Source organism: Babylonia areolata, chromosome 18, assembly GCF_041734735.1.
Source record: "Babylonia areolata isolate BAREFJ2019XMU chromosome 18, ASM4173473v1, whole genome shotgun sequence".
Lineage (NCBI taxonomy): Eukaryota > Metazoa > Mollusca > Gastropoda > Neogastropoda > Buccinidae > Babylonia > Babylonia areolata.
The window spans coordinates 20,211,837-20,224,336 of NC_134893.1; the positions used below are offsets into that span (position 1 = coordinate 20,211,837).

At 47.2% G+C, this 12,500-nt stretch overlaps 1 protein-coding gene across 1 annotated transcript in view; it reads right to left on the reverse strand.

The window, feature by feature from the left end:
- Nucleotides 1–1,343: 1,343 nt before the first annotated feature.
- LOC143291885 (uncharacterized) overlaps nt 1,344–12,500 on the reverse strand; it is a 16,812-nt gene continuing 5,655 nt past the window's right edge. Inside the window, exons 3-9 of the mRNA XM_076602015.1 lie at nt 10,117–10,228; nt 8,403–8,697; nt 7,544–7,676; nt 6,913–6,955; nt 5,956–5,980; nt 5,062–5,444; nt 1,344–1,862 (exon numbers count right to left, since the gene is read on the reverse strand). Coding sequence (XP_076458130.1) covers nt 1,565–1,862; nt 5,062–5,444; nt 5,956–5,980; nt 6,913–6,955; nt 7,544–7,676; nt 8,403–8,697; nt 10,117–10,228 — 1,289 coding nt within the window. The 3' untranslated portion in view covers nt 1,344–1,564. The remainder of the gene's footprint in view (nt 1,863–5,061; nt 5,445–5,955; nt 5,981–6,912; nt 6,956–7,543; nt 7,677–8,402; nt 8,698–10,116; nt 10,229–12,500) is intronic.

Below are 12,500 nucleotides of genomic sequence, written 5' to 3' on the forward strand. Positions count from 1 at the left end.
GCAGAGCATTGGGTCAAGTCTACCGAAGGATGGAGGGCGGGGGGGGGGGGCGGGGGGAGGAGAAGAAAGAAAAGACTGGTACAGCGCTGAAACCATGTACCTGGTTTCCCTCACGCTTCCTAGACAGGCACACTAACCACTGAGCCACAAGTCTTCATTTTCTCATCCTAAAGAGAGGCCCGTATCCACAACCAAGTGTTCATACGTTCCTGGGTCAAGTTCTTCACGAAAATGCACGTCCTCCAATCGTTTCCATAAACATCTATGTGGCAGTGGGGGATGGGGGGTGGGGGGGGGGGAGGGAAGATTAATTGAATTTCTGTCCTCCAAACACTCCATAACCCAGCGACAGCCCTTCTTACCTCTCTGGCTGCAATGCTGGCATCACCATTGCTCTTATTCTGCTAGTGGTCTGTTGTCTCTTCACAGCAAGGTGATTCAGACATTATACGCACTCATTTCTTTCAGCGTACACACACACACACACACACACACACACACACACACACACACACACACACACTGGGTGTGAAGAGTGGGAGGGGCAGTTGGCGAACGTGGGAGTTTGGGGTCGGGAATGAGAGACAATGAAAGGAAACTAATGCCTGAATGTGGGGTGCAGCTGTCATCAGACATAATTCATTACTAATGATTTTCCTTCTACTTGATACTTCAGCAATTTAATCATACTGACTGCTAGGAATCACACCATACATCTTGAACACCATCGCTCGTCGCCCCGATCAGTGTCTGACTGAATTAAAAGACACACAGCCTTTCACAGCCATTTTGGGGCAGTGAATTAATTGTCCACTGTGTCTATGGCTCGGCATAGAAAGGCTGGGCCCAATCCTCTCCTTTCGCCCCCTTCAATCAACCTTCTCCGGCTCGCGACGGAAGTCATGTACCCATTCACACTTGGGAACAGTAAGAAAAATCGGAGTAAAGCGTCTTTCCCAAGGACGCAACATTGACCAAGCCAAAACCTGACCACTGGATCAGCTGCCAGCCAGTTGCATTGCTTGGTTCTAACTTTTTGACAGTTACACGTGACTAAAACGCCTACGTTGACCGAACTACGCCATGTGGTCAGCTCCATACTACACACAGTTAGTAGCGGGTTACGACCATACTAGGCTCTTCCGTCCGAGCAATGCAGCTGGCACACCTAGCGATTCTGCGCCACTGCGTCCCTCCTTTTTAAGCCGATCGGTTAAAATGTAATATATATATATATATATATATATATATATATATATTTTTTTTTTTTTTTTTTTTTTTTTTTTTTTTTTTAATAATAATAAAACGCAGCTTTGTTAGGGAAATAGCAACAGATGAACCCAACATCACTGTGTGTCAGTACAGGACCACACCCGGGGGCAGAGCAGACGCCGGAAGGGTGGGGAGGAGAAGTCAGCCAAGACCCCGACTGAAGCACACCTGGGTTACCATTCAGACTGGTGGTCCCCCAAAGCAGACTGACAAAGAGTGGCGGCGGTTCTCCGTTGGCTGCAGTACATGCCAAAGGGCGGCATAAGGAGCAGCACACCGGGTGTCCCTCAGGCTACAGCATGAAGTCCCCCTTGTAGCCCCCGGCACCCTTGGCGGGCAGGATGCGCACCGACCCCTCCTTGGGCTTCCTCATCCGGGGGTGCTCGGCGTTGTCAGGCTGGGGGTCACGGTCACGGGGCGGGTCGCTGGAGGGGGAGCGGGGCGTCGAGGTGGACACTGGGGGTACGTAACCGATGCCGCTGCTGCTCTGGCTGATGTCCGCCAGGGGACGCTTGCTGCCGGGGCCGGGGGCGCTGTACTTGGTGATGGCGGTGGTGCGGGAGAAGTCACGCTCCAGGTAGGCGTGGTAGCTGTGGAGGGGAGACCGTTTCACAGGTGAGGGGAGGTAACTGTGCGGGAGAGCGTTACACAGGTGAGGGGAGGTAGCTGTGGGCGAGATGGTTACACATGTGAGGGAAGGTAACTGAAGGGGAGAGAGTTACACATGTGAGGGGAGGTAACTGTGGGGGAGAGGGTTACATATGTGAGGGGAGGTAACTGTGGGGGAGAGGGTTACATAGGTGAGGGGAGGTAACTGTGGGCGAGATGGTTACACATGTGAGGGAAGGTAACTGAAGGGGAGAGAGTTACACATGTGAGGGGAGGTAACTGTGGGGGAGAGGGTTACATATGTGAGGGGAGGTAACTGTGGGGGAGAGGGTTACACAGGTGAGGGGAGATAACTGTGGGGGAGAGCGTTACACAGGTGAGGGGAGGTAACTGTGGGGGAGAGGGTTACATATGTGAGGGGAGGTAACTGTGGGCGAGATGGTTACACATGTGAGGGGAGGTAACTGTGGAGGGGAGAGCGTTACACATGTGAGGGGAGGTAACTGTGGGGGAGAGGGTTACATATGTGAGGGGAGGTAACTGTGGGCGAGATGGTTACACATGTGACGGGAGGTAACTGTGGAGGGGAGAGCGTTACACATGTGAGGGGAGGTAACTGTGGGGTAGAGGGTAACACAGGTGACGGGAGGTAACTGTGGCGGAGAGCGTTACACAGGCGAGGGGAGGTAACTGTGGGGGAGAGCGTTACACAGGTGAGGGGAGGTAACTGTGGGGGAGAGGGTTACATGGGTGAGGGGAGGTAACTGTGGGGGAGAGGGTTACACAGGTGAGGGGAGGTAACTGTGGGGCAGAGGTTTACACAGGTGAAGGGAGGTAACTGTGGAGGAGAGGGTTACATAGGTGAGGGGAGGTAACTGTGGGGGAGAGGGTTACACAGGTGAGGGGAGGTAACTGTGGAGGAGAGGGTTACACAGGTGAGGGGGGGTAACTGTAGGGGAGAGGGTTACACAGGTGAGGGGAGGTAACTGTGGGGGAGAGGGTTACACAGGTGAGAGGAGGTAACTGTAGAGGAGAGGGTTACACAGGTGAGGGGAGGTAACTGTGGGGGAGAGGGTTACATATGTGAGGGGAGGTAACTGTGGGGGAGAGGGTTACACAGGTGAGGGGAGGTAACTGTGGGGGAAGAGGGTTACACAGGTGAGGGGAGGTAGCTGTGGGGGAAGAGGGTTACACAGGTGAGGGGAGGTAACTGTGGGGGAAGAGGGTTACACAGGTGAGGGGAGGTAACTGTTGGGGAGAGGGTTACACAGGTGAGGGGAGGTAACTGTGGGGGAGAGGGTTACACAGGTGAGGGAAGGTTACTGTGGGGGAGAGGGTTACACAGGTGAGGGAAGGTAACTGTTGGAGAATGTTACACAGGTGAGGGGAGGTAACTGTGGGGGAAGAGGGTTACACAGGTGAGGGGAGGTAACTGTGGAGGAGAGGGTTACACAGGTGAAGGGAGGTAACTGTGGAGGAGAGGGTTACATAGGTGAGGGGAGGTAACTGTGGGGAAAGAGGGTTACACAGGTGAGGGGAGGTAACTGTGGAGGAGAGGGTTACACAGATGAGGGGAGGTAATGTAACTACAAGTGAGGGGAAGTATTGTGAAGAGGAGAGACTGGAGCGGATAAGGAGTTTGTGGTAAAAGGTCAAGAGAGGTAATGTTGTCGGTGTGGACACGTTTGTCGTGCAAACTGCGATGTTTTATCACGCACACAAATAAAACACAGAGAGAGAGAGAGAGGGGGGGGGGGGCAGACAGACAGACAGACAAACAAGACAGAGCGACTCACATCGAACATTCTTTCCTTGTTTATCGTTGTTGTTGTTGTTGTTGTTGTTTTATTGTGCTTGCACACGTGTTTGAATAATTATGCACGCTCACGCATCCACTGGCGCGTCTGACTGCTCTTGTGCATGCATCCGATTGAATATGCGCGTGCCTGTAGGCATTATGCGCTGGAGAGAAGAATATGCCATGGGCCGGCGGGGAACTGTCGCTTCTTTTCTGTTATAGTTTTCATCGTCACTGACCTCCTCATCGTCATCATCGATGTGCTGACACAAACAACGACAATACCCACCAGTCAAACGGATGAGACGATAAACCGAAATCCCCTGCCCCTTTGCAGCTTGCGGCACTTAGCGCACGTAAATGAACCCACGGCAACGAAAGGGTTGTCCCTGGTAACTTGACATTCTATGGAAGAATCCAAATTGATAGTATTTAAAAAATGTCATAATAAAAAGTAAACATAAAAAAGAAAGAAAAAATAAATGGTCTGGCGGCTACATAATGCTGCCTTGCTCTTCCTCACGAGAACAGCCCGAGTTTCACACAGGGAAAATCTGTTCAGTTGTGACAAAAAGTAATACAATACTATACAACACAATACAATACAATACAGTGCAATGAAATGCAGTACGAAACGATACGATACGTATAATACAATACAATACCATCCACGCAACACAATACACCACAACACAATACAATAAAATAAAATACAATACGATACGATACATACAATACAACACCATCCACTGTGCAACACAATACAACACAATACAATACGATACAATATATACAGATGATACAATACAATACCATGCATGCAGCACAATACAATAAAATACATGTAATAGAATAGAATATCATCTATGCAACACAGTACAATACAATACAGTACAACACAACACAATACGATACGATACGATACGACACAATACCATCCATGCAACACAGTACAACACAACACAATACAATGGATAGCGCACGTAAAAGAACTCACGGCTACAAAAGGGTTGTCCCTGGCAAAATTCAGTAGAAAAATCCACTTCGATAGGACTGAAAAACAAAACAACAAACAACAAAAACCAAACAAACAAAAAAACTGCACGCAGAAAGAAAGGAAAAAAGAGTGGGTGGCGCTCTCAGTGTAGCGACGCGCTCTCCCTGGGGAGAGCAGCCCGAATTTCACACAGAGAAATCTGTTGTGACAAAAAAGAGAAATACAAATACAATACAGTACTACAATACAATACCATCCGTACAACATAGCACAACACAATACAACACAAAACACAATACATGATACAATGCAATACGATACGACACGATACGATAAGATACGTACAATACAATACAATACAATACAATACAACACAACAAAACACCTGTAAGACGGCTGATCCCCACGCTGAAGCTGTTGCTGCTGCCGCTGGCCGCCCTGTCCCTGCTGCAGAGGGTCCAGGAAGTCGACGATGGTGAACTCCTCCGACACGTGCAGCACGTCCCGAGAGTCCAGCTTGCTGTGCTTGGGCGACACCTGGACCCTGGCACCCCGCGGCAGCACCACACGTGGTCCCTGTGGCTGAGGCTGAGGCTGAGGCTGAGGCTGAGGTTGAAGTGGTTGATGTTGCTGAGGCGGGGAGGAGGACAGAGGTGGCTGCTGTGTCGTGGCGGGAGGAGGTCCTAAGGGGACTGAGGACGTCTTCTTGCCGCCTTCCCCTGTGTTGTCTTCTTCGTCGTCTTCTTCGTGAATGTCCAGGCTTTTTTCCTGTGGGTGCACGCATACACATACTAGCGCATTCACATTTTGATTGTTTTGTCAGTGTTGGCATTACAATGTTTGTTTTGTGAGTAAGCGACTCGGAGTCAGCGAGTGATAACCCCCCCCAAAAAAAACAACATTATTATGAATGATGGACAGTGTGCTCTGCACTAATTCCAAGTCCGCCCAGACAACGCGAACATAATCTCAGTACAAGGAAATAAAAGAAACGTGACAAGTTATGTTGATGAAACTGAACAAATTTGTAATCAAAAATAAAATCTCGCACACCCGGTCACAAAAAGCACTCACATGGACGAGGGCGGGTAATGAGGCTGACAGACAGACAGGCAGACAGGTTTGCAGGCAGGTAAATAAACAAAGAGTTGTAATAATGGATACAAAGGTTTAACACATCACACGTGGAAGAAATAGGCAAACAATGAAGCACGGAAAAGAAACCAGAGAAAGGAAAACCAGAGACGGAAACAGCGACAGAGAGAATCAGTGTACTCACAGTCTCCACGTAACTCTTCATAAGCCTGTGGAACAACAAACAACACTGTATTCAGTATATCCTGCTCTGATCAATGGAATCGATGGATAGACAGATAGATCGGTCCGTAGGTCGGTAGACAGACAGACAATGCAGGCAGACAGACAGACAGACAGGCAGACAGGCAGATAAAAGGTGTCTGGCAGTTAGCTCTGATCTGAACTAGAGTGTAAAGTAACCGTAAGAACTCGTATTTGTAACTATGTATTGATAAGGTGAATATATGGGAATATGCATCAATTTTGGAATAGAATGTATGATAGTCAGCCGTGTCCGACTATGACCATCAGAACATCAGAATAGGCAACAGCTGCCCCAATTATGAGGGCTAGAATTTGATTATGGTGGAGAGTGTCTTGCCCAAGTTACATCCTTACTCTCTCGGCCATGAGGGTTTAGGACAGTTGGCGTTGGGATGGTTCCCAAAGGCCAACTAGCCCAAAAGGCTGCAGTACTAAGAGCCAGTGCAATCTTGCCTCCTAGTCTGAGAGTTATAGTCCTTCACAAAAGCCTAAGCTGTAAATGAATTCACTGTAATGAAGACTGAAACCATTGATCATAAAATTATAGCTCTCACTTTGCTCAGTGTTGGCCCAAATGTAAACTTCTGTCAAACTGTGATATAAGCTGAGCGTTGGGTGGAACAGAATACGTCTTTTTAAACTGGTGCATCAGGGTCACAAGGAATATTAGTGGGAGAGTATATATACAAAAGTACAAACATAAAAATCATTTTCAACACAAGTACAGCAGGAATTCAATAAGACATCTAAGCACTGGCATATACATGCACATGTAAGTGTGTGTGTAAGCGCATGTGCATTCAGTTGTCTCGCTGGAAATTGCAATGCAGCGAAGACGGAATGAAAAAAAAAAAAAGAAATAAAACGAGATGCTAAAAAAAAAAATAGCGCTGACCACTGTGGCGTCAGGTGTTCTCGTGACTGGTACGCGTGGACAGCTGCAACACAGTAAAGAGTGTCTGTCAGACAGTTTGAATAATACACACTGAGTGTATGAACTATTCTGATGTGTCTATGAACCACTGAAAGAAAGCCTATGAACGATTGACATCAAGACTATAGACTATTGACATCAAGTCCATGAACCACCGACATCAGGTCTATGAATAATTGACACCAGATCTATGATCCGAGGCTGGATGGTTCAGTAAAATTGTACTTGATGGACACTGCCCACATGATATGTTACATATATGTGTGAGTGTGTATGTGTGCGTGCCTGAAATCTGATTGAATGGCACAGGAAACGAATGATGAGCGCACGGCACACTGGCAATGGCAGCCGTCAATCGGCTCTACCCGGGTAGACAGCCTGTTGTGCAAATGACCCCAAGTTTGTAAAGCGCTTAGAGCTTGATATCCAACCGAGGATAGGCGGTATGTAAGTATCCATATCATCATCATCGTCAACTTAAGATTAACAGATCTACCGGTCATGCAACGAAGCTAACTAAACTAATATCTTCTAGAAAATATATGCTCACGTAGCACCATTCTGCGCTGCGTGAACGTCAGTGTAGGCTCACCTCTGTAACTGACAGCGGAAGGAGGCAAATCTTTGACCACGTGACCGTTAGGCTGTGACACGGCAGTCTGTTGTTGGGTGTGAGGAGGTTCCTGCTCTCGCGTTTGTCTCAGGTGTTGTTCTTGGCGTAGGTACTGGCAGCGTCACAAAGAAAGCAGATTAGAAAAAGGAAAGTCTGGTTTTGTTTTGTTTGGTTTGGTTTTTAAGAAAATAACTTAGAGAAAACAGGACATCATACGATAAACTAAACTAATAAACTAACAGACAGAAAGAAGGAAAAGGTTTCTTTCAAAAAAAAAAAAAAAGAGGAAATTATGACAGCATAAAAACATGGCACAGTACAGCACAACATTCCATACCTATTAACATCTCAGACACACACACACACACACACACACACACACACACACACACACACACACACACACAAAGCGTGATTTGTTTCTGCACAGGCAGCACCGCTGCGCAAATACACTATGATTATTGATGATGATGATGATGATGATTGTTGTTGTTGCTGCTGCTCTTGTTCTTGTTGGTGTTGTCACTGTTGTTGGTGGTGTTGTTATCATCATCATCACCATCATTTTTTATCATTTTTATCATTATTATTAATATCATTGTTGTTGTTGTTGTTTTTATCATCATCATCATCATCATCATCATTGTCATTGTGATTCCTCTTGTTGCTATCATGTTGTTGTTCTTCTTCTTGCTCTTGTTCTTGTTGCTCTTTCTTGCTCAGTCATGTTGTCACTGTTATTGTTGCTTTTTTTATTGTCAATAAGTTTACTATTGTTATCATCATCATCGCCATCATCATCATCATCATCATCATCATCACCATCTTTTGTCATTACCTTCATTCTGTCCGACTCTCTCAGCCTGGAGTGTTGTCCCAGGATGTATCCAGTGCCGGAGGGCAGGGCGTATAGCACGGGCTCCGTCACAGTGGCCATGCTGTACACTGGCACGGCGCTGGGCCCCGACCCGTGCCCGCCACCCCGAGGATGCTGGTGCTGGTGGGAATGGGAGGTCCCCGCCGCCGCCGCCGCCATGTTGGAGGTCCAGCGCGGAGGACCACTGTTGTTGTTGGTCGACAAGCTGCCCGAATTCTTCCGCCCCGCTACTGAGTCCCGGTCAAATTCCACTCCCCTGGCGTTTTTGGGGTTTAAATTTTTTGTTTTGTTTTTGTTTTTGTTTTTGGGGGGGGGGGGGTTAGGAGCATTGAGGGACAGATAGATAAGTAAATAAACGAATGAGCGAATGGTTACACAGATAAATTATCAAGTAAATCAGACAAAATGAGTAAATAAAGCAACTTGTATAATACGTTGTAGGAGCATTGAAAGACGGATGAATAAGGGAATGAACGAATGAACGAAAGGTTCGATAACTAAATGATTAAGGAAATAGATAAAATGGATAAATAAAACAGCTTTTATGATGATAAGGGGAGCATAGTTGCAGTTAGTCACGTTTGGTTTAAATAGTACTATTTTATTCGGAACATGTCACAATACAAAACAGTTATAGATGAACAGGACAACAAGAAAATCCTATGCAAAATCCTGTCCTGATATATGTACATTGTAAGTTGTTCACGTTTCCAAACCAAACCGGCGTCTACAAACAGATAATTATACGAGCTGTAGACCGAATGAGAGGATGGTTCAAATTGTATTAAAACTTACAACATGTCACGACATACCACAGTTATAGACAACCATGCAAGCCAACCAGAAAACCATACACAACGTCCTATTCTGATAAGTCAGTAAGTATATATATATGTGACAGATGTCTTTACAGCTATTAACGTGAGGCTGACTAATACCATACCTAACAAAAAGCTAGAATAATCATACTGCTTACATGAATTTTTTACTGTACTTATATGTGGTGCTATGTCAGTACAGCCAGGAGAATGAGGCAAACAGACAGACAGACGAACAGACAATAGAATAATAAGAGAGAGACAAACGGACGTGTGTACGAACGGGCAGGGGAATAAGAGAGAAAGAGACAGGCAAACAGACAGACAGACAGTGGAACATTAAGACAGAGAGACAGACAGGCAGGCAGGCGGACACAGACAGGAGAATGATACACAGAGGTACTAACAGACGGACTGACAGAAAAGGAGAATAATAAGACAGAGAGACAGACAGGCAGGCAGGCGGACAGACAAACAGAAGAATAATACAAAGAGGTACTAACAGACGGACAGACAGACAGACAGGGGAATGATAAGACAGAGAGAGAGAGACAGACAGGCAAGCGGACAGACAGAGAGGAGAATAATAAGACAGACAGACAGACAGGGAAATAATAAGACAGACAGACAGACAGGGGAAAAATAAGACAGACAGACAGGCAGGTGGACAGACAGACAGACAGGGGAGCAATAAGATAGACAGACAGACAGGCAGGCGGACAGACAGGCAGACAGGGGAGCAATAAGATAGACAGACAGACAGGCAGGTGGACAGACAGACAGACAGGGGAGCAATAAGATAGACAGACAGACAGACAGACAGACAGACAGACGGACAGACGGACTGACTGACTGACCTGAAGCAGCAGAAGGTGAGGAAGGAGACGAGGACGATGAGCAGAATGGCCACACACACTGCGGCCACCACGATCCCCACCAGGTCTGTGTCCACACTGTCCCCCATCACACCTGTCAGCGTATGATAGAGACACATCACAACACTACACGATGTCCTGTATAATATGTATGTGTGTGTGTGTGTGTGTGTGTGTGTGTGTGTGTGTGTGTGTGTGTGTGTGTGTGTGTGTGTGTGACCAGGTCTGTGTCCACACTGTCCACCATCACACCTGTCAGCGTATGATAGAGACACATCACAACACTACACGATGTCCTGTATAATGTGTGTGTGTGTGTGTGTGTGTGTGTGTGTGTGTGTGTGTGTGTGTGTGACCAGGTCTGTGTCCACACTGTCCCCCATCACACCTGTCAGTGACACATCACACCACTACACGATGTCCTGTATAATATGTATGTGTGTATGTGTGTGTGTGCGCGCGAGCGTGCGTGCGTGTGTGCGTGCCAGGTGTGTACCTCTGTGCGTGTGTCTGTTTGAATGGCTCTCTTAATCTGTATACTGTGCACAAAATGAAAACGAAAATCAAGCAAACATCACAACAACAACAAAAAACCAAGTCAACAAACGCATTAATTCGACGTGGTGAGCAAAAGCATAGATTACAAACGTCTAGGGAATCATCCTGCAGGCATTTTACTTTCCTAACGAATTTAACATTCCATCTTTTTTCCTTCTTCTTTTTTTTTTCTTCCGCAAACATAAGAAAATGTACCTCACGCACACACCATTTATCACGACTACGAAAAGCCGCGTGTTGTTCATTATCTAAAAAAAAAAAAAAAAAAAAAAAAAAAAAAAATCTACATGTTGTAAGACTTGAAAAGGTTGAAAACAAAAATGCGGTAAAGCCATAACAACGTTCTCTTGGCTGGCTTGGAGCATCTGTCATGGCTTTTCTTTTGCCAGCACATGTTTTTTTTTTTAAAGAAAGTCAAATTTTATTCATTCCAAAATTGTCAGAGCGCGAGCGCGTGCACACATACACTCCATTCCGGGTCCCACTCCGAAGCACACACACCCGCATCGCACCCCCGACCCCCCCCCCCCACCCCCCCCCCCCCCCCCCCGCCCCCCCCCCCACACACACACACACACTTCCCACAAACACACACATACACACCCTGACACACTGACATACACTACAGTACACCAACACACACACACACACACACACACACACACACACACACACACACACCGACATACACTACAGCACACCAACACACACACACACACACACACACACACACACACACACACACACACACACACACACACCGACATACACTACAGCACACAAACACACCAACACACACACACACACACACACACACACACACACACACACACACACTGACATATACTTCAGCCAAGCAACACCGACTAGCACATACGCGCGCACGAGCGCGCACACACAGACACACACTCACTCACACATACAAACGCGCGCGCGCGCACACACAAAACCGAGTCCATGAAAGTGACGGTGTACACGTGCTAACATTACACAATATAGGTTTTAGCCTACATATATATATATATATACGATGTTTCAGGGAGAGTTCGCATGGTGTCGCCGCTGTGTATGTTGATGTCCTCTGTGTGTGTGTGTGTGTGTGTGTGTGTGTGTGTATGCGTGTGTGTCAGTGTGTGTGTGCCCTCTGTGTATGTGTGTGTCATGTGTGTGTATGTATGTCAGTGTGTGTGTGCGCGTCAGTGCGTGTATGTGTGTGTGTGTGTGTGTGCGCGCGCGCGCGCGTGTGCGTGTGCGTGTGTGTCAGTGTGTGTGTGCCCTCTGTGTATGTGTGTGTCATGTGTGTGGATGTGTGTATGTCAGAGTGTGCGTGCCGGCGTCAGTGCGTGTATGTGTGTGTGTGTGTGTGTGTGTGTGTGTGTGTGTGTGTGTGTGTGTGTGTGTGTGTGTGTGTGTGTGTGCGTGCGTGTGTGTATGTGTGTATGTGTGTGTGTGTGTGTGCAAAATAGGTTATAGCCTACATAATAAATCACGTCGAGTTCGTGTCGCCGTGTTTAATGTTCATGTCCTGTGTGTCCTCTGTGTGTGTCACGTGTGTGTGTGTGTGTGTGTGTGTGTGTGTGTGGTGTGCGCGCGCGAGCGCGTGTGTGTGTGTTGTGCGCGCGCGCGCACGCGTGTGTCAGTGTGTGTGTGTGTGCGCGCGCGCGCGCGCGTGTGTGTGGAGAAGAACAAACACCGTCACGTAGGTTACACAGACACAGAGAGATACACAGAATTAATGAAAGAGAGAAGGAGAGAGCTTTGTACAATCCAGGCATTGTTTTCGCAAGGGGCAACATGTATTTTATTTG